This window comes from Chiloscyllium plagiosum, unplaced genomic scaffold, assembly GCF_037043375.1.
Source record: "Chiloscyllium plagiosum isolate Xiang-an unplaced genomic scaffold, Cpla_swu_hap1 HiC_scaffold_8, whole genome shotgun sequence".
Classification (NCBI taxonomy): Eukaryota; Metazoa; Chordata; class Chondrichthyes; order Orectolobiformes; family Hemiscylliidae; genus Chiloscyllium; species Chiloscyllium plagiosum.
Genome location: NW_028270146.1, coordinates 11889739 through 11913297, shown reverse-complemented (window position 1 = coordinate 11913297; position 23559 = coordinate 11889739). Strand labels below are relative to the sequence as shown.

The following is a 23559-nucleotide window of genomic DNA, read 5'->3' as shown; positions in this document are numbered from 1 at the left end:
ATTCTTGTGTTTATAAATTGTAAAAGTACTCTATTCTCTTTGATTGTATTTTCCAAGCAAGCATGGCTGGGTGAGTAAGTGACAGTGTTAGATTTCTGGCATGGAACGATGAAATAACAATCCTCCTTATTTGAGCTCAGAAAATGCTTGCTGGGGTAAAGAACTAAATACATCTTCCTTAAAAAAACTATATATAAACAGTAAGGGAATGGAACAGGGATTTTAACTGTGACATTTTTGTGCCTTAAGCACTTTATACAAGAAAGAAAGAGTGAATAATTGGAGATACAAACACAACACATCAGATTTTACACACTCTCCATAACTAGTTCCAAGCCTCTATTCTGTTATTAAAGAAAGCAGATGATCTTGAACTACGTGAAGGAAGTACACCATAAAATTGTGAGAATTAAATGCAACAGCAAAGCTACCTTAATGAGCAGACACGGGCAAGTAAAAGATGGCAGCCCAATTTCATAAAGGAAAAAAAAAGTGCAAGAAAACAAGTTAAATATGTACAGCACAGAAACAGACCCTTCGGTCCAACTTGTTCAAGCCAACCAGATATCCTACATTAATCTAGTCGCATTGCCAGCATTTGGCCCATATCCCTCTAAACCCTTTCTATTCATGTATCCATCCAGATGTCTTTTAAATATTGTAACTTTACCAGCCTTCTCCACCTCCTCTGGCAACTTATTCCATATACATACCAGCCTCTTCATGAAAATGTTCCCCCTTAGGTGCCTTTCAAATCTTTGCTCTCTCTTAAACTTATGTCTCTAGTTTTGGATTCCCTAACCCTGGGTAAAACATCTTGGCTATTCATCTTATCCATGCTCCTCACAACTTTATAAATCTGTGGAAGGTCACCTCTCAGCTTCAATCAATAGTTATTTGGTAGCACTGAACTTAAGTATTGCTGGAAAAAGAATGATATTCTTGGAACTGGCCCTGATGAGTACAAGTTGAAAAGTTTAAATACTGAACTTGAAATTTTTAACCAGTTATTGTTGGTTTTTCAATCCCTGAAAATCATACACCTTTTTGGTCCAAGCTTTCACAATTTGAAATATCTAATTTAAAAAAATACACTAATTTCAAAGAAAATATCTCTAAACATTTAATTTTTATTTCATGATAATCATGCCAAGTAGCAACTTTGTAAATCTGCCCAGTACTCCCAGTTGCTTCAACACTTGTTCCGATGATGTGGAGTCCAACAATGTACACTGTCGTTCAACATGATCCTAACTAAGGCTTAATACAAATATAAATTTCTTTTGAAGCATCAGGACATTGCAAACTACTTTGCAGTCAACAAATTACTTTTGCAATACAGAGGCAATGTAGCAAACAATTTGTGCACACTAAGGTTCCACAAACAATAACGATGAGACAATCTGGTTGACAGATGTTCAGGAATAAAAATTGGCCAGGTCACTTTGCTCTTCATGAACGGATAAGCCTACTTGTACGTGAGAGGTCAAGACTGGCCCTCACATGATCTGAAAGCAGTTACTTCCAAATGTGTACAAGGTGTCTGTCTAAATTGTGTACACAAGTTTCTGGAGTGGGATTGCCGTCTGACTCTGATTAATCAATACATCTTGAAATCTTCAATACTGTTACTGCACATACAATACTAGGTAACACTGTAATGGTTTAACAATTCGACAACCCATTAATCATCTTAAATGCTCACACACTCTACCACTCTGTTGGTGTAGAGATACAAACAAGGAGTAGGACTGTTCCAGTTGCAACTTTCAAGTACACAACCTCCACAACCTGGTAAGATCGGGGCATTAGACACATGGAAACAGCACCAACTGGAAATTCATCTCCAAGCTACACATCAATGCCATATGGTTCTTTCACGGTCAGTCAATGAAAATCCTTGAACTCCCTCCATATCACTGTTCTGGGCATACCTGCATTACATGAACTGCAGGGGTTGAAGGCACACCATCACACGTTCAAGGATAATTAAGGAATTGTAAAAAATACTTGCCTTCCAAGCAATGCATTCATCCTAAGTAATTATTAAAACAAAATGCATCTAGCTTGACAAACCAAAATAAACCATGCCTTGCATTCAATCATTTAAGAAAATCAACTTTCAATTACTTACATCATCATTTTGTTGAGCTTCCTGCATGACAAATTCTCGTACCATGGATGGATTATACTCAACCAAGTAGGAAAATATATCAGTGGCTGCACTTCGCACCTGAATGTCATCCATGCCCTGGAAAATTAATAATTTAAAATTCAAGCTATTCAGACTAAGTACACATTTAATGGATGAGGAAAGAACACAGTATCATCTTAATCACATAACACCAACAAAATAATCAATATCATTTTCAAAAATAAGTGCCTTCGATATAAAGGGCAGGCTCTATGAACGCTCCCTATGGTAGTATTATTGATAGAAGTAGCTACTGCTAAAACTGCAGGAAAAGGGAAGGTGCCTCCAACCAAGGCATCCTTGAAGGTAAGGCAGGTTTCTTTACATACCACTCTCAGCAGCAAGCTAATTCTTGCTTAGACAGGATTTGAAAAGTGTACTCCTATCCATTTACATCAAGGCCAGATATTAATTCAACTTCACTTCTTCAGACTGCTAGATGCACTCTAGCTATAGAATAAAACTATGTTTTGGAAGTGTTTAAAAGCAAATCACCATGCTGCCTGTTTTAATGATCTATCCATTAAAATTTCCAAAATTTACAAACTACACCTCTTGACTGTTCTGGAATTCAGCAATGCTACAGGTCCCTTACATACAAGTGCGTCTGCTCAGAAACAAACCTCGAGACAGAGGGAGCAAGGCAGGCAGAGCGAGGAAAAAGGAAACTTCAGGAAATTCCGAACACCAAAGGAGAGGCACTGAATCAATTATCTGAATGAAATACTCCCCGCCCATCTCGTTTGGATAATTGAGGTTCTTCTGTATAGAGAGCAAAATTCCTATAGCAGAAGTACATTTTCGTGAAGGAGGAGGATTGTAGGAAGAAGATAACCTTAGATGGATAGAGGATTGGCTAACTAATAGAAAGCAAGGTTCGGATAAGCTCTTCTATTAATTTGCCAATCTTCTTTCCATGCCAGTATAATACCCACAACACCATGGATACTTTGAGGATGGATGGCAATCTATAGTGGGGTGCTACAGGGATCAATGTTGGAGCTACGATTATTTACAATATATAGTCTTGACTACAATAACAGAAATAAATGCACTATTGCCAAGGCTACCATCACACAAGAATAAGTGGGAAGGCAAGTGGTGACACCAGGCACCTACAGAGGCATATAGACAGAAGTGAGTGGATTGAAAAGAACTTGCCAGATGCATATAATGTAGGAAAACGTGAGATAATGCACTTTGGTGGGAAGAGGAGCTGAACATTATTTAAATGGAGGAAAAAAAACGCAGAAAGCTTCAACAAAGGGAGGTTAGTTGGTCTTTGTGCCGAAATTGCATGCAAGTTCAGCAGGCAATGGGAAGGGAAATGGAATGTCGGACATCATTTCCCACGGAATACAATATAAAAATAAGAAAGACTTGCAAAAACTACGCAACGTACTAATCAGACCATACCTAGAGTATGGAAAACAGCTTTAGTCCCCTTATCAAAGGGGTTGCATACTGCCCAGAGAAGATTCAGTAGGTATATCTTGCGTATGAAGGGAGCAATTGGGCCTGAACACACTGAAGTTTAGAAGAATAAGAGGTGATCTTAAATGAAATCTACTACATTGTTAGGGAAACTTGAAAGACTAGGTGAAAGGTCGTTTCTTCTTGTCGGACAGTCTATGGCCAAAAGTCAAAATCTTAGATTTTGAAAGAGATCAGAAGGAATTTCTTCATATGAAAATAGTGAATTTGTTGAATTCTTGACAGCAGAGGGCTGGAAAATGTGGGTTAAATGGATGTAGGTTTGCTCACTGAGCTGGAAGGTTCATTCAGACGTTTCATCACCATACTGGGCAATGTCATCAGTGACCCTCTAGATGAAGCACTGGTGGTGTGGCCCACTTTCGATTTATTTATTTATGGAAACAGGCCCTTCAGCCCAACAAATCCACACTCATCCACCCAGACCCATTTCCCATTCATTAATGCACCTAACACTATGGGCAATTTAGCATGGGCAATTTAGCATGGCCAATTCACCTGGCCTGCACATCTTAGGACTGGGGAAGGAAACCGGAGCACTCAGAGGAAACCCACACAGACATAAGGAGAATGTGCAAACTCCACATGGACAGTCACCAGAGGCTGGAAGTGAAGCTGGGTTCCTGGCGCTGTGAGGCAGCAGTGCTAACCACTGTGCCGCCCATTATTAGATTACTTACAGTGTGGAAACAGGCCCTTCGGCCCAACAAGTCCACACCGCCCCGCCGAAGCGCAACCCACCCATACCCCTACATTTACCCCTTACCTAACACTACGGGCAATTTAGCATGGCCAATTCACCTGACCTGCACATCTTTGGACTGTGGGAGGAAACCGGAGCACCCGGAGGAAACCCACGCAGACACGGGGAGAACGTGCAAACTCCACACAGTCAGTCGCCTGAGACAGGAATTGAACCCGGGTCTCTGGCGCTGTGAGGCAGCAGTGCTAACCACTGTGCCACCGTGCCGTCTAAATGTTTGGCTTTCCTTGGGATTCCCCAAGGGACAGATTTTTAAACAATGAGGTAGTCAAAGAATATCGGAAACTGGAGTGGAGGATTATCAGAATAGCCATCATCTCTCTAAATAGCACAGCAGACCCAAAGGGTTGAATGACCTATAACTGTTCCCATGCCATATAGTCTTGCAGTTTCTGTAAAGAAGCTTCTTGATAGCATTACATTTTGTTCCTGTTCTTCTGAACCTGAACACCCACTTAAGGGGAAGCACTGGAGTTGTCCCTTACCAGATCAGATTCAAGGATGCAGTCCAATAGAAAGTTGAACCGAAAAATCAAGCTCTGCTCCTCAACCTTTGTGTTTCTTAATCATCATACCTGAAATATTCAGTATCAGCTGATTCACAATATTGTGTATGAAAGGGATGACAAGCCATCTAATGGCACCTGATAATTGTGAGAGCGATGGGTATTGTTTGGAGTTTTAGTTTACCAGGATTTTGATGAGGGTAATTTACTTTCATAAAAACAGAAATCTAATATATTTTTAACCACATTTTATAAGAGAAATTTACCTTGAGACAGTGCTAATTCTGATTGCAACAGACAATTCTAAGTGCAACATAACACAATTCAGTTCAAATTCCTTGCAGCTGCTATCACTAAAACTAGATACCTGAAACTCCTCTGTGTAGATATACTTTAATATTCAGATACCTAAACCCTGCTTCATATTTCATTCTGTGCAGGCTAGTGGTATTAGCAGTCATGCTAGTAGAGGGAAGGCTAGGTCCAAAGTGTACTAGCAGGACTCATGACACCTTGGTGTCTCTGTTCAGCTCTTCTGCAATTGTAGTTTCAAGATCTGTGGCTCTCCTCCTTGTCCAGTCACGGCAATCCATTATTTTTGGAATCTGGTTGGTCCCTCCCAAGTAGTCAACACATCATCAATTAATTATGGGCATATTTTTAAGGTGAAAGGAGAAAGGCTTAAAAAAAAGAGAAGCTTCTTTTTAAAACACAGTGTTTGTGTGTCGAATTAACTTCCAGATGTGGTTACACTTACAATATTTAAAAGGGACACCTAGATAAGTGGACACATGCATAAGAAATGTTTTGAGGGATATAGGCCAAATGCAGGCAGGTGGAACTAATTTAGCTTGGGATTATGGTCAGCATGGACTAGTTGGACCAAAGGGTCTGTTTCCATGATGTATGACACTATTACAATGACTCTATGGACACATAGGGAAGCAGTGACAAAATGACCATGTAACTGAACTGGTAATCCAGAACCTCTAGGGTAAATAGTTAGAATCCTGTCATAGTAGATGGTGGTATTTGAATTCAATAAAAATCTGGATAGGAAAAAAAAGGTTTAATGGCTATTTAGTAATCGCTTCTGGATCAGTGGTGCTGGAAGAGCACAGCAATTCAGGCAGCATCCGAGGACAGGCAAAATCGACGTTTCAGGCAAAAGCCCTTCATCAGGAATAAAGGCAGAGAGCCTGAAGTGTGCCTTTATTCCTGATGAAGGGCTTTTGCCCGAAACGTCGATTTTGCCTGTCCTCAGATGCTGTCTGAATTGCTGTGCTCTTCCAGCACCACTGATCCAGAATCTGGTTTCCAGCATCTGTAGTCATTGTTTTTACCTGATTAAGTAATCGCTGTCAACTGTCATAAAAACCCATGTAATGTACTATAGTTCTCTATTGAAGGAAATTTACCATCTTTTCCTGATCTAATCTACATGTGACTCCAAACCCATAGTAATATGGTTGCTCTCTGGGTAATTACAGATGAGCAATAAATGCTTTCCTAACCAGTGGCATCCACTGACATGAACACATTTTAAAAGTGTTTTTCAGCGTAAAACACAGTCTCTTCTACCTCACGAACCATGTAATCATTCAATAGGACTCATTGTAAAGGGTAATAGTGGAAGGATCCTTATCGATGAGAGGCCTGTGACGAGGGGTGTGCCTCAGGGGTTGATACTGGGTTATCTATATCCATGATTTGGATGATAACGTACAAGGCATCATTAGTAAGTTTGCAGATGACACTAAAACAGGCAGTACTGGGGAAGTTAGGTGAGAAATGGCAAAAGGAGTTTAATATAGATAAGTGTGAGATCTTGCATTTTAAAAAGCCAAGTCAAGGTAGGAGTTTCATGGTGAATGGTAGGGTCTGAAGGAGTTCAGGTGCACAGTTCTCCGAAAGTGGAATCATAGGTAGATAGGGCAGTGAAAAAGGCTTTTGGCACAGTGGCCTTCATCAGTCAGGGCATTCAGTGTAGAAGTCGTGAAGTTATGCTGCAGTTATACAGGACATTGGTGAGGCCACATTTGGAGCATTGCGTTCAGTTTTGTTCTCCTTGCTATAGGAAGGATGTTATTAAACTGGAAAGGTTGCAGAAAAAAATTACAAGGATGCCGCCAGGACTTAAGGGTCTGATTTATAGTAAGAGGTTGGACAAGATAGGACTTTTTCTTTAAAGCGTAGGAGACTTGTACAGAAATGTACAAGTTCATGAGAGGCATGGACAGGATGAATGCACTCAGTTTTCCCAGGATTGGGGAATCGAGGACTAGAGGGCAACATTTTAAGGTAAGAGGGGAAAGAATAAAAGGAAACCCGAGGGACAAATGTTTTTACACAGAGGATGGTATGCATATGGAATGAGCTGCCAGTGGAAGTGGTTGAAGAGGGTACATTAACAACATTTAAAAGGTGTTTGGACAAATACATGGATAGAAAAGGTTTAGAAGGATATGTGCCAAGTGCAGGAAAATGGGATTAGCGTGGATGGATACTTTGGTCTGCATAGGCAAGTTTGGGCTGAAGGGCCGGTCTCCGTGCTATAGGACTCTATGACTCTCAGTTTTGTAAGAAGCGTCCAGGAGAGTTTTCTAGAGCAGTAAGTCAATAGTCCGACGAGGGAAGGGGCCATATTGGACCTGGTATTGGGGAACGAGCCAGGACAGGTGGTAGAAGTTGCGGTGGGGGATTTCTTTGGGAACAGTGACCACAATTCTGTAAGTTTTAGAATACTCGCAGATAAAGAAGAGAGTGGTCCTAAGGGAACCGTGCGAAACTGGGCCAAGGCCAATTATTTCAAAATTGCGAGGAGCTCGGAAATGTGGATTAAACACAGCTATTTGAAGGGAAGTCGACATTTGATATGTGGGAGTCTTTCAAAGATAGGTTAAAGATTGTGCAGGATGGCATGCCCTGTTGAAGGCAAAGGATAGGAAGGGGAAGATTTGTGAACCGTGGATGACAGGAGAAACGGTACGACTAGCCAAGAGGAAAAGAGAAGCGTAAATAAGGTCTTGGCAGCTAAGAACAGAACGGGCCCTGGAGGAATATCGGAAGAGTAGGACAAGTCTTAAACAAGGAATCAAACGGGTTAAAAGGGGTCATGAAGTAGCTTTAGCAAGTAGAATTAAGGAGATCCCAAAGCATTTTATTCTTATATAAGAAGCAAGCGGGTAACTAGAGAAAGGATTGGTCCACTAAAGGATAAAGAAGTAAGGCTGTGTGTCGAACCAGAGCAAATGGGTGAGATTCTAAATGATTACTTTGCATCAGTGTTCACTGAGGAGAGGGACATGATGAATGTTGAGATTAGAAATAAAAGTTTGATTAGTCTGGATCATGTTAACATAAGTAGGGAAGATGTGTTGGGTAGGCTAGAGGTTATCAAGGTGGACAAATCCCCAGGACCGGATTGGATCTATCCCAGGTTGCTGAGGGAGGCGAGAGAGGAAATAGCTGGGGCCCTGACAGATATCGTTGTGGCAAAATAAATATAGGTGAGGTGCCGGAGGACTGGAGCGTTGCTCCCCTGTACAAGAAGGGTAGTTGGGATATTCTGGGTAATTACAGAGCAGAGAGCCTGACGTCAGTGGTAGGAAAGTTGCTGGAGAAGGTACTGAGGGATAGGATCTATTTATATTTAGAAAAGAATGGGCTTATCAGTGATAGGCAACATAGTTTTGTGCGGGGGAGATCGTGTTTTACCAACTTAATAGAATTCTTCAAGGAAGTGACCAAGTTGATAGATGAAGGAAGGGCTGTTGATGTCATATACATGGACTTTAGTAAGGCGTTTGATAAGGTTCCCCATTGTAGACTAATGGAGAAAGCGAAGTCACATGGTGTGCAGGGTGTTCTCACTAGGTGGATAAAGAACTGGTTGAGCAACAGGAGACAGAGAATAGTAGTTGAAGGGAGTTTCTCAAAATGGAGAAAGGTGACCAGTGGTGTTCCACAGGGGTCAGTGTTGGGGCCACTGTTGTTTGTAATATACATAAATGATCTGGAAGAGGGCACTGTTGGTATGATCAGCAAGTTTGCAGATGCCACAAAGATTGGTGGAGTAGCAGAAAGCATAAGGGACTGTCAGAGAATACAGGATATACATAGACTGGAGAGTTGGGCGGAAAAGTAGCAGATGGTTTTCAGTCCAGACAAATGAGAGGTGATTTAGGCAAGACTAATTCTAGAGCAAATTATACAATGAATGAAAGAGCCTTGGGAAAAGTTGATGGGCAGAGAAATCTGGGAGTGCAGGTCCATTGTACCCTGAAGTTTGCTGCACAGGTGGATAGAGTAGTCAAGGCGGCATATAGTATGCTTGCCTTCATTGGACAGGGTATTGAGTATAAGAGCTGGCAGGTCATGTTAACATTGTACAAGACACTGGTTTGGCCGCATTTAGAATACTGTGTACAGTTCTGGTCGCCATATTACCAAAAGGATGTGGACGCTTTGGAGCGGATGCAGAGAAGGTTTAAGAGGATGTTGCCTGGTATGGAAGGTGCTCGCTATGAAGAAAGGTCGAGTAGGTTAGGTTTATTTTCATTACAAAAAAGGAAATTGAGGGGGTAGGTTTACAAAATCATGAAGGGTATAGACAGGGTGGATAGAGACAAGCTTTTTCCCAGGGTGAAGGATTCAATAACAAGAGGTCATTCTTTCAAGGTGAGAGGTGGAAAGTTTAAGGAGGATACACTCGGCAAGTACTACACACAGAGGGTGGTGGGTGCTTGGAACTCGTCGCCAGCAGAGGTGGTAGAGACAGGCACGGTAGATTCATTTAAGATGCATCTGGACAGATGCATGAGTAAGTGGGGAGCAGAGGGATACACATGCTTAGGAATTGGGCGACAGATTTAGACAGTTGATTTGGATCAGCTCAGGCTTGGAGGGCCGAAGAGCCTGTTCCTGGGCTGTAAATTTTCTTTGTTCTTTGTTCAAGCCCCGCTACACCAGAGGTGTGTAATACCATCATATTAAGCAAAATAGCTTGGCTATTATAAGTTGATGGGTCATGCATTTCAGAAGTTAAAAAAGTTTAAAATAGCAACATAAATGAAAGACATACAATCTATCCCTATCTCATGCTGCTCTAACCAAGTAGAACATATGTGCATGCATTAGCAAAGTATTCGTTAAAACATATACTGTCAAGATTAACATGTTTATTACAAAACAAGCTTCTGTTAGGAAGCCTTGCATGAAATGCTAATATCAGACTGAATAAATGCAAAAAATTCTCGATAAATTTTAATTCAAGGCAACCAAGCTTTGGATAACTGCAACACTGAAAAGGGGGATTAGGGGAGTCACTGGAAGCAGTCAGAGAGGATTCAAGCTTAATCCTTCAATTTGATCCATTTGATGGATGTAGTCTACAACACAGTCGTGCTATGCTGGACAGAGGGAAAAGAGGCATTTAATTTGTCTTTTCATTGTTATCCAGTAATCTTTGCTAAAAATGTTTCTGTTTAAGGAAATCACACACTATTAGGTTCACATGAAAAATGCTAATTTTGATGAGGTACTAAAGGGCTTTAATTTCCTTTGAAATTATGTCCTCTCTAATTTACATTTTTTAAAATTAACTTACCAAAATGACCTCAAGAGCTGGCAGTATACCCATATTTGACAAAGTCTTGAAAAAAGAGTCCCTGTTCTGAGGTTGTAAAGTTTGAGAAAATGCACAAAATTCTTTCAGAAAATTCACCTGAAATGAAAGCAAAATTATATTTGGGAGTGAGTTAAACCAATTCATAATATCGATTCCACTAATCATTAGACTGACGATGCTCAATAAGTTCTCTTTTGAGTACTACAATCATAATTTCACTGTGGGTCCTCAGATGCGTAGCATGAAATTTCAAAAATATTATTCTCAGTTCCTGTCAAATGAAGCCCTGGTTTTTCTCCAAATGACAAGAGAAAGAACTTTAGACTCTGCAACATGCTTTGATTAGGACCTTCTTGTTTATCCTATGAATGTTGGCATTTTCCTGCTTCCAAAAATCATTCTATCATTTTTCATTCAGTTTCTTCCACATAAATCGATCATGTTGTGAATGAAGGTTTCGAGATCAATGGAGCACCAAATCTACTCAGGGATGTGCTGAAATACTTACAGTCACCCCAAGTACCTTTTCTTAATGATTGTACAAAATAAAAATTCACTGCTCAAGGGATGCATAAATGTAAGATACAGAAGCTAGACCTCTCTATGTAAGGCATCTCAGTTTGCAAAAATAATTTTTACTTCCAAAAACAGTGACAGCTCTGCTCTGTACATTAGTTGCACCATCAGATTTTAGCCTTAAGGTTTAAGCACCAGTCTAAAATGAAATTAGTGGCTACTATGAACCCCCCTGTTCATATCTTCAGCAGTGTGCACATATCTCAGTTATACCCACTCTTACCAGTTCCTGTCTCTTATCGTCATCTGTGGCATCATCCGTTAACTGTGCAAAAAGTTCTGTTAGGAACTTCTCATCTTCCTGAAGGATTGAAAACAAAAGATCCAAGATAAAGCTTATAAAATACACAAGTTGACATGTGCAAATCAATGAATTGGTGATTTTTGTTTGAAGTGCTGTGTGAAATGCTAACACCAGTTTAAACAAATGCACAAAAGTCCTAGATAAATGTTAATTTGAAGTAAGCAAGCAAATGGTCAAAGTGGGTGATCAAAGAACCCACATAACATCCTGGTTAAAGATCCTTGCCGAATGGCCCATATCAGCTTTGAGGATAGGGGTGAGAATGTCACTGAAATTTCTTCATTTTTTCTGCATTACTGTATGACTAAATTATTTGTTAGTACACCAGCTCAATAACACTAAGTCATGACCAGTAATCAAAGTTGTGAACAAAAACAGATTGACACTTTCAAAGTTATAAACTGTGTTAGAGAGAGAGATAGACTTGGTCACTAGTCGATTTTACTGCTCCTCAGATGCTGCCTGAACTGCTGTGCTCTTCCAGCACCACTAATCCAGAATCTGGTTTCCAGCATCAGCAGTCATTGTTTTTACCTAGTCAGTTGTACTCATGTTCCTTTTAAATTCCTTTAGAAATATAGCTAAGCCCATTTGTAAACCAATGGGCATAGCAGTTTTGATACTGCTAGCTATCTTTATGATGCAAACTGAAAATTAAGTCAAAGTTAATAAATCTGGCAAATTTGAAAGCAGCTAGTATAAAGAAACAACAATCATCACACAAGTTGCTGAATGTTTGTCAAAATCTAACTGGTTTACTTAACGACTTTTCAGACTAGCCTCACATTATAGAATCATAGAATCCTTACATGTGGAAACAGGCCATATGATCCAACAAGTCCACACTGACCCTCTGAAGAGTATCCCACCCAGACTCATTCTACATTTCCCCTGACCAATTCACTTAACCTGCACACCTTTGGACTGTGGGAGGAAACCAGAGCAACTGGAGAAAACCCACGTAGACATGGGGAGAATGTGCAAACTTCACGCAGACAGTCCCCCATGTCTGGAATCGAACCTGGGTCCTTGGCGCTCTGAGGCAGCAGTGCTAACCACTGAGTCACCATGCTGCGCCCATTGCCCCCACCCCTCCCACACGCAGCTGACTCAATTTTCTTAGGATAATTAGATAAGGGCAAAAAATATACTTTGACTATGATTAAACTAATTTACCATTCTCACCTGTATGGCAGCTAAGGCACTTTTGATAATAACTTCCAAACCTAGAAAGAAAAGGGCAGAAGGCACATAGGATTGCCATCACCTTCAAGTTCTCTTCTACCTTATACCATAGTATACCTTCATTATGCAGACTGCAGCAGTTCAAAGTGGCAGCTCATCAACACAATACCCCATGAAATAATCTTTAAATGACTAGGTAAAATTGACATCATGCACATTTATTCAGATGGATACAGTAATCCGTAACAATTGTCTAAAAGGTTGATTATACAAACTGTGGCACAATATTAAATTGCTGTTCACAATGACACTTGCTCATGACAACTGCATTCATTTTTAGTTACAGCTTGCACAGCAAAGTTCGACTGAAGTCCCAATGCTGACACAGTATAACTCATTGCGAGAAAGTGCTTTGAGGCATTCGACAGAGGAAAAGGGGAAGACAGCAGTTTTGGTCAAGTTGTCGGGCTACATAGTGTGAAGATAGCCAGTGACATTTTTGCTGCACCTTTTATGTTTCATCTTCACTGCAACCTGCAAAACCAGACAAGACTTACAGCATTTAAAATTCGGAAAATAAAACAGCAATCCTTCTCAATATCACTGGGAAATAAATCAATCACAACAACGTATGTACAAAACTTTCATTTTATGTCAATTTAATCTGCAAGAAACACCCAAGTACAACTGACTTGATTTTCTAGATCTGGAGATATTTTGAGCTACACAAAACTGGGGAAACCATGGCTTGGTCCATTTATGTCATAGTTATTGTTAACTACTGCAACTGAAGGTGATGGCTATTGAATGAATTCAAACTTAGAAAAACTTGTTTACAAATGACATTCTAATATTCTAAATATTTTAAAGCTCTTCACATAGCTCCTCTATTCTGAAGTACAATGGCCTTGTGGCAGGCTGACAACAGCTATTTTCCAGCAAACTGAATGACCAGATAATTTGTTCACTGGCAGTATTGTCTGAGGAGTAATGTCAATTAGGATACTGAAAGAAGTCCCTTGTTTCATTAATGCTATTTTGGAAATGTAATACAGGTTGCCAAAATCAGTGCTTTTTATAAAGGGCAAGGATCAAACTGGTGTTTACTGATCACTCAAAGATTTCCAGTCAGCCTGGATAATTCAACAAGCTAAATCTTAATGTCAGAATATTGTTTGAGGGTATCAGACTTTAAGTTAATGTGTATGTCATGAGTAAACCCATAGCTAATGTTCTGATATGTTGAAGGGAAAAACAACAATGTTTATTCAAGATCAGAGAATCAGAGATTTTTACTGTACAGAAAGAAGTCATTCAGCCCATTGCATCTGTACAGGCTCCCAAAAGAGCTACCTAACTGGTCCCATTCTCCAGTCTTGTCTTCATAGCGCTCTAAATTCATCATTTTCAAACATATATCCAGTTCTCTTTTGAAATCTCATATGGAACTCTCCTCCGTCACTCTCCCAGGCTACACATTCTAAATCGTAACAACTCTGAATAATAAAGTTTCTCCTAATCTCATTCCTGGCTCTCTTGCTGACGATCTTGAAATTGTAAATTCTAGTTACTGAGACATCAATTAGTGGAACCAAAATATGCTTTACCCTGTCAAAATTCTTCATAATTTGGAACACCTTAATAAGATTATCTCTTAACCATCTCTGCTCCAAGGAGAATAAACCAATTTCTCCAATCTTTCCTTGTATCTAAAAGTTGCCATTCCTGGTATTATTCTAGTACTCTCGCCATGGCTTTAACTCTTCTTTAAGTAAAGTGCCCCAAACTGAACGTAATATTCCAAATGTGGTCTGACCAAGATAATTAAGTTAAGCAGCAACTTAAGTCAAAAGCTGTTAAAACACTTGGCCCAATTGTGTGTAAAGATGATTAAACAAAAGCAGCATCCGGGGATGTTCATTTGAATCTCTCTGCACAGATACTGCCAGATCTGCTGAGTATCTCCTGATTTTCTGTTTTTATTTGACATTTTTAGCATCTGTAGAATAGAAATGTTGTAAATATGAGTAGTAGATCCTTTGGGTCGCCTCCCCCATTCAAACTGATCTTGCCTGACCATCCAACTCATTAAGGAGAAAGTGAGGTCTGCAGATGCTGGAGATCAGAGCTGAAAATGTGTTGCTGGAAAAGCGCAGCAGGTCAGGCAGCATCCAGGGAACAGGAGAATCGACGTTTCGGGCATAAGCCCTTCTTCAGGAATGAGGAACATTTGTCCAGCAGGCTAAGATAAAAGGTAGGGAGGAGAGACTTGGGGGAGGGGCGTCGGAAATGTGATAGGTGGAAAGAGGTCAAGGTGAGGGTGATAGGTCAGACTGGGGTGGGGGCGGAGAGGTCAGGAAGAAGATTGCAGGTTAGGAAGGCGGTGCTGAATTCGATGGATTTGACTGAGACAAGGTGGGGGGAGGGGAAATGAGGAAACTGGTGAAATCCGAGTTCATCCCTTGTGGTTGGAGGGTTCCTAGGCGGAAGATGAGGCGCTCTTCCTCCAGCCGTCGTTTTGTTGTGGTCTGGCGATGGTGGAGTCCAAAGACCTGCATATCCTTGGTGGAGTGGGAGGGGGAGTTGAAATGTTGAGCCACAGGGTGGTTGGGTTGGTTGGTCCGTCCGGGTGTCCCAGAGGTGTTCTCTGAAACGCTCCGCAAGTAGCCGGCCTGTCTCCCCAATATAGAGGAGGCCACATCGGGTGCAGAGGATGCAATAGATGATGTGTGTGGAGGTGCAGGTGAATCTGTGGCGGATATGGAAGTTTCCTTTGGGGCCTTGGAGGGAGGTGATGGGGGAGGTGTGGGACCTTGGAGGGAGGTGAGGGGGGAGGTGTGGGACCTTGGAGGGAGGTGAGGGGGGAGGTGTGGGTGCAGGAGCTGCAAGACTTGCGCCCACACCTCCCCCCTCACCTCCCTCCAAGGCCCCAAAGGAAACTTCCCTATCCGCCACAGATTCACCTGCACCTCCACACACATCATCTATTGCATCCTCTGCACCCGATGTGGCCTCCTCTATATTGGGGAGACAGGCCGGCTACTTGCGGAGCGTTTCAGAGAACACCTCTGGGACACCCGGACCAACCAACCCAACCACCCTGTGGCTCAACATTTCAACTCCCCCTCCCACTCCACCAAGGATATACAGGTCTTTGGACTCCTCCATCGCCAGACCACAACAAAACGACGGTTGGAGGAAGAGTGCCTCATCTTCCGCCTAGGAACCCTCCAACCACATGGGATGAACTCGGATTTCACCAGTTTCCTCATTTCTCCTCCCCCCAGCTTGTCTCAGTCAAATCCATCGAATTCAGCACCGCCTTCCTAACCTGCAATCTTCTTCCTGACCTCTCCCCCCCCACCCCAGTCTGACCTATCACCCTCACCTTGACCTCTTTCCACCTATCACATTTCCGACCCCCGTCCCCCAAGTCCCTCCTCCCTACCTTTTATCTTAGCCTGCTGGACAAACTTTCCTCATTCCTGAAGAAGGGCTTATGCCCGAAACGTCGATTCTCCTGTTCCCTGGATGCTGCCTGACCTGCTGCGCTTTTCCAGCATCACATTTTCAGCATCAAACTCATTACCCTAATCTTGCTTTGTCTCTATACTCTTGATTCCCCTTTGGCCCTACAAACTAACTCCTACTTGAAAACATTCAATTTTTTTTTGTGGCAGAGAATTCCAAGGCTTACCAACTGCTGGATGAAGAAACTTATTCTCTTCTCAGTCTTAAATTGAGTCATATGGTCTATCCTGCACCTTAACACAGTGACCCTTGGTTTTTGGTCATCAGGAGGATCCTACCAAAAATTACCCTATTGAGCCCCATTTGAACATTAAGTTTCTATAAGAATCCCCCTCTGGCCCCCTTCATTCTTCTCAATGTAAGTGAATATTGCCTTAACCAATCTATACTTTTTTCACTTGTCAGCCCTGCTATCCCAGGAACCAGTTTATTAAACCTTTGGTGAATTCCCTCCATAGTAAGAACATACTTCTTCAAATAAGGAGGCCTAGGCTGCAGAGAACACTCCAAGTATGGTCTCACCACGGTATCGAGGTTGTGACATCCAACACGTACATTTCAGACTCTGAGGTTTGTTCAATGTTGGGGGTGGGGGGGAAGCCCACAGGTTCCAACAGCCTTTCTCGCTGTTGTGAGGGGTTGAGTATGTTTTGCTCCTACCCCTTCTGCCAGTGTGGAGCTTTCATGAGGTATATACGCTTGTTCAGGACCATCTCACCTCCCCGAACTTTGTACGGCACTAGACCTGATCTTGCGACGGCATTGTCTTTTAACCATGTAGAGCCATTTTCGTGGTTTCAGCATCAACCTTTGTCCTCTGAAGTAAACTGTCTCTTTTACTTAAAGGAATCCTGTGTCTGGCCCAGGTTCAGGAAGATCAGATTTAACCTGGTGCAGAGTCTTTCCCCCATTAGCAAATCTGCAGGAGCTATCCTGTAGTTGCATGAGGGGTTGTCCAATAATCAAATAGGAAACGGAAGAGTTTGGTATCAAGCGAAGGTGCAGGCTGTTTCTTTAAGCCTGCCTTCAAAGTCTGGACTGCTCTTTCTACCAGACATTTGGGCGATGGATAGCATGGAGCCAAATGCCATTCAACTTTAAGAAATACTTTAATTCGCTGCTGGTAAATGATGGCCCACAGTCTGTGACCAACACTTCAGTGTATTGCAAAAGATGCTTGCAGCTTTTCTACCATCATCCCAGTATTTGACGAATGAACTCTATGAATATCCAAGCACTTTAAGTGGGCATCCACAATGACTTACAACGTTGAGACCATAAAAGGGCTGGCATAGTTGAAGTATAACCAAGTCCAGGGTCTATCTGGCCATTCCCACGAATGTGGGGGAGCTGCAAGTCGTGATTTCTGTCCTTGCTGGTACTCCGGGCACTGCCACACCAACGCAGTTATGACTGCATCTAATCCTGGCTACCAGACATAACTTCAATTTGTACACCCCTGGATGAACCTAGAGGTGGTCAGCCAGTATCTCGTGCCAATCTTGGCTCTGCATAATCACTCTTGCTCTTCATAATAAAATGGCATCTTCGAGGGTGCTCTGGTCTTGCTGGGTTCAGAAAAGTTTCAATTCTTGTTTTGATGACCCTTTTGTTTCCCCCATCATCACCAGCAATTTGCGAGCACCATATCTTCTTGCATCCATATTATGATATTGCCAGTGATGACTGCAAGGGTGTCCAGAAAGTTTAAAACCAGAATGGACTCTTCCAGTGGCAGTACCACCTGTGGTGTATCTGCCAGCAGGAGTTGGAGTAAGGCATCTCCATTGTTACTTGGCCTCCCAGACAGTATTTCAAGTAATTTTACACACTTGAATGAGAACCCATCAGAAAATTTGACCTGAAGCTATGGGTGGTATGGCCTTCTCCTCTTTGAGTGGTTTCAGCAGGAGTTTGTGGTCTGTAACTATTAGAAATTTGTGTCTGTAAAAATATTATTGGAACTTGTTCACACAAAGATGACTGCCAAACCTTCCTTATCTGGGCGCATTCGTGGTCTGCATCAGCCAAAGTCTGGGAAGCATAGATTATTGGGTGTTCCTCTCCATTGGGCCATCTATGAGTCAGCACTATCCCGATATTGTATGGGTATGCATCGGGTATCAGCACCACAAATCACTTGAAATGTGTGCTAACACCTTAGACAAAGACAGCTGCTTCTTCAAATCTCTAAAGGCTACGAGACTCCTTCCAAGGCTGATCCTTTTTCAATAGCAGATGTAAGGGTGCCAGGATGGAAGCCAGATTATGTTTCCAAGGAAACACGAGCTCTGGTACAGACCTGGGAATCAGGGCACCTTTGATTGCCCTAACTTGCAATGGGTGCAACTCAGTCTTGTTGACTCTGTAACCAAAGTAGGTCACTTGGGTTGCCTAAAACACAAGTGTTTCCTAAGGCATATGCCCGCGTGTAATGGAATTACGTTCAAAACATTTAGAAGGATACATGAATTGGAAATGTTCAGGAGTGGCCAGATAGAACTAGTTTAGATGGGGATTATGTTCAGCACAGACTGGTTGGGCCGAAGGATCCGATTCCACGCTGTATAACTCTATGACTATGTCCAAGTTCTCGAAGTGTTCTTTATTGGTGTTCCATGGTCTTACATGTTATTAACATATCAGCCAGATAAATGGTGACCTGGGGTAGACCTTGTAAAATGTTCTCCCTGGCACAGGCTAATGATGCCCCAAATGCCAGTCTCGTATACTGGTACAAACTCTTATGCTAATTAAATGTAGCATACTTATGGGAATCCTCATCGAGCCACAACTACAGCCACACATGAAGTCCAGCTTCCCTGACCGTATACAAGTCCTCTATGCGAGGGACTGGTATTTAACGTGCTACAGAAACAGTTTACCACTTGTTTAAAATCCCCACAAAGGCAAATCAATCCGTCAGCCTTCACACTCGTTCCAACCAGTGCTGCCCATTCTGAAAACTATACTACTTTGATGACTCCATTTGCCAGTCTCCTGATTTCTGCTCTACTTTTAAAGGTCAAGCAAATAGCATTGGGCCGACCTTGCAGAATCGTGGATTTGGTTCCTGGTCGACATGCAAGGTGCCCTTAGCTCCTTTGATAGTCCCTTGACCTTCCTGCAAAACTTCTGGTTATTTAATTAGGACTTGACTTGGGCAGCCATTTTCTAATTGATAAATGTTGAGCCAATCAAGGGTGAATCTTTCTCAATCAATTGCACCCTATCAAGCTTGGGCCCGAGCCATTCACTACAATCATTGGGAACTGAATCAGCTGCTTCTCATAGAGATGGGACTGAAGTTGCACCCTTAAACTGTAAAGGCTATCCAGTATAGGTTCTTAGTTTAGCCAAGAGGTCTTATGCAAACTTAAGGGACGGAGTCCAGAGTGAATTTTGTAAAAGCCTGGTTCTTTGATACAGACATGCCAGTATCAACCTCTATTAGAACTGGGTGACCATTTAACCACGTTTATTTTGATTGATTTTGATTTGGACATTGCTCAGCAAAACTGTTTCAAGCCAGGTGTAGGAGGGCTTTCCAGGGTGTGCACTTTCCAGGATACCGGCCTATGAGTTCTCCTACTCAATTCAGGCCTAATATGACTCTTTCGCTGTCTCAAGTTCACATACGGGCAGGAACTACAATGGCTTGCTAGCCCAAAATTTTAACTGTTTGGTCGAGGCTTGATTTTGTTTCAGTGTCTTGCTGCGGGCTGACCTAGAGTCCCTCTGTTCAGGGTATGTCCTGAGTGAGGCTATACGATTCCCTTCACTCAGGTGATGTTCCCCAAGCTCAGTCGGCAAGGGCATCCACATCCATCAACATGCCCTGCTCCACTTGCCTAATGACCAAGCCAGTTGTAGTGCCTGTGAGAAGTCCAGTTGGACTTCAGCTAATAGGTGCTTTTGCATGATTACATTGTTAATCCCACATACCAAACAGTGTCTCCGTATCTCACTAAGGGTTAAACCAAAGTCACATGCCTCTGCCAATCGTCTTAATCTCATCAAAAATCCCAACATGGATTCCCCTGTTTTCAAATTACTGAGTAAAACTGATAGTGGTCTCAGAATTAGAGGATGCTTGCAATATTCCTTAACTAAATCCTTCAACTCTTAAAAGGTTTTAGTATCTTGTGCCTCAAGAAATGTTAGGTTCCTAGTAATCGAGAAAGCTGCGGGTCCACAAGCTGTTAGGAGACTTACTTGTTGCTTTTCATCTGCCCCAATGTCATTTGGTCAGTAAAGAAAAAATGCATTCTTTCCACATAGAGGAACCTTGATTATTTGGCATTCGATTAATCGAACTTTGGATCATCCGAACAAGATTGCAAGTTCCTGATGCGTAGCCAACTATGTTATCCAGCATCGATTATCCGGCATTTGATTAACCTAACAAAATACTCCCAGCCCACGTCCTTCAGATAATCAAACTCAGTCTATACTGGACCCAGTCTTTGATGGCAGGATCAACAAATCAAGGTCCCCAATAAAGGCATGACGACAGAAATGCTTAGCCCAACTCAAAATGTCTGTTGCAAGCAAATTTCTTCTGGAGCATGCTTTTCTCTTGTTCCAACTGAAATAACCCAGGGGTCAGTATCCTGTCACCAAGTCACCTTTGTGCATAATATTTGACACTGGTCTGGTTTCTTCAGAGCCAAGCTCTCAGAGTGAACAGAACCTCTGATACTCCTGTTTATTAGCTGGTCAGCCATGGCTCCCTGACTGGACCAGGTTAACAGCCCCAATCAGGGATTTCATTCTAGAAGATCCATCTGACTGACCTCATTATAATCAATACAGGATTAGCAGAGGATAAAAATGCTTTTTCTAGCTCATTCCTGAACTTTAGAAGATTAATTTATCTCCGCCACAATTGATTAAGTTACATAGCTAATCGGACATTGGATTTTTGTGACCCAAGTGCCAGGCAATGACCAACACAACAAGAGAGTACCTATCGCTCCTTGACAATGGCAATACCATTATTGAATCCCATACAGTGAACATTGTGAGGTTACCGGGGAACAGAAATCAAATGGATTTGTCACACAAACATCATGCCAACAAGAGCAGGTCAGAGGTTAGGAACTCTATGGCAAGTAATAATTCACTTTTTGTCTCTCCAATGCCTATCAAGGATTGATAAGGTACAATCAGGAGAGTGGTAGAATACTCTTCAATTTCTTAGATGATGCAATTTTGAGAAAACTCAATATTTTTGACAAGATTTGTGATGAAGTAGTCCCCTTTATTGACACCCCATCCACACACTTCAAGATGCTGCCCCCGATTGGGGCTGTTAATCCTTTCACTGATGCAGCACTGTGTACCACCGACAAGATGCAATGTAAGAACTCACCAAGATTCTGTTAACAATGCCTTATAAACCCACAACCTCTGCTGGGTAGAAGGACAAGGGCTGCAAATGCATATGTACATAATCAACTGCAAGTTGCCCTGCAAGAGGTTTATAAAATCATGAAGGGCATGGATAGGATAAATAGACAAGGTCTTTTCCCTAGAGTGGAGGAGTACACAATTAGAGGGCATAGATTTAAGGTGAGAGGGGAACGATGTAAATGGTACCTAAGAAGCAACTTTTTCATGCAGAAGGTGGTGCATGTATAGAATGAGCTGCCAGAGGAAGTGATGGAAGCTAGTACAATTACAACATTTAAAAAGGCATCTGGATGGGTATATGAATAGGAAAAGTTTAGAGGGATATGGGCCAAGTGCTGGCAAATGGGACTAGATTTATTTAGGATATCTGGTCAGCATGGATGAGTTGGACTGAAGGGTTTGTTACCATGCTGTACATCTCTATGACTCTTAAGTGACACACCATTCTGACCTGGAGGGCAATTTACCTTTCTTTCACAGTTCATTGGTCAACATCTTGGAACTTCTCAACAGCACTGTAGCTGTCCAAGAAGGCAACTCATAGCTACCTTCTCCAGGTTTCATGAGGAAATGAAAAACAAAAACAAAATACAGTTCAGAAATTTTCAATGGTATGCTTGGCAACATCCTGCTTTTGTAATACTTACTGTATTGCAGCAACAGGTTTTAAAACTGTCCACAAATCCATAACATCTTTGTATAGTTACTCTAAACCAGTATAAAGGATGTTTAGAATGGACAGATTATTCAAAGAATCGATCATTATTCATGAGCTGTGCTAAGTTGGTGCTTATACAAAGAATTTTGCTGCAACAATTTTGCTGCATCATGATATCATTATGCAGACTCAGTGGCACTTCCTCACCTTCAACATCAACTAAATTACATTGAATAGGCAGGTTGAGAAATCAGTTAAAAATAAACAGTATCTCGCCATAACATTACATAGCTCAGAACTGTAATTCCAGACAACCAAAGGCTAGAAGGATAAAAATCTGCCCTCATATATTGATTTTACTTCAATACAAATATTTCAAAACGCATAAGTTTGGAGAGTTTACAAGTTGGCCAGGAAAGACCTAAAGAGGGAGCTAAGAAGAGCCAGGAGGGAGCATGAGATGTCATTGGCAGATTGGATCAAGGAAAACCCCAAGTCTTTCTACAGCTATATCAGCAATAAAAGAATGACAAGATTTGGGAGAAGATTTGTAGCTCGGGTGCTTGTTGTTGTGGTTCTGTTCGCCGAGCTGGGAATTTGTGTTGCAGACGTTTCGTCCCCTGTCTGAGAGCTTTGACAAAGGGTCAGTTAGACTCAAAAGGTCAGTTCTTTTCTCTCCTTACAGACGCTGCCAGACTTGGAGATTTTCCAGCATTTTCTCTTTTGGAGCCTTTGGCTTTGATCTTTATGTCATCATTGTGAACAGGAATAGCACCAGAAGACCGGAGGTTAGGGGAGTAGAGACAACCCTGGAAATTATAGACCTGTGAGCATTACTTCGGTTGTGGGTAAAGTATTAGAAAGGGATAGAGTTTATAATCATCTAGAGAGAAATAAGTTGATTAGGGATAGCCAACACGATTCTGTGAAGGGTAGGTCGTGCCTCACAAACCTTATTGAGTTCTTTGAGAAGGTGACGAAACAGGTCGATGAGAGTAAAGCAGTTGATGTGGTGTATGCGGATTTCAGTAAGGCGTTTGATAAGGTTCCCCACGGTAGGCTACTGCACAAAAAATACGGAGGCATGGGATCGAGGGTGATTTCGCGGTTTGGATCAGAAATTGGCTAGCTGAAAGACGACAGAGTGTGGTGGTTAATGGAAAATATTCATCCTGGAGTTCAAGGATTTGTTTTGGGTCCACTGTTGTTTTGTCATTTATATAAATGACCTGGATGAGGGCATAGAAGGATGGTTTAGTAAATTTGCAGATGACACTAAGGTCGGTACAGTTGTGGATTGTGCT

General features: G+C 41.8%; 1 protein-coding gene across 3 annotated transcripts in view; it reads right to left on the bottom strand.

Moving 5' to 3' along the window:
- Nucleotides 1–23559, bottom strand: part of ppp4r3a (protein phosphatase 4 regulatory subunit 3A) — a 138534-nt gene that overhangs the window by 38082 nt on the left and 76893 nt on the right. For all 3 annotated transcript variants that reach the window (XM_043696929.2, XM_043696928.2, XM_043696926.2), the window contains exons 5-7: nt 11386–11463; nt 10566–10682; nt 2135–2251 (exon numbers count right to left, since the gene is read on the bottom strand). In XM_043696929.2, the coding sequence (XP_043552864.1) occupies nt 2135–2251; nt 10566–10682; nt 11386–11463 (312 nt within the window). The remainder of the gene's footprint in view (nt 1–2134; nt 2252–10565; nt 10683–11385; nt 11464–23559) is intronic.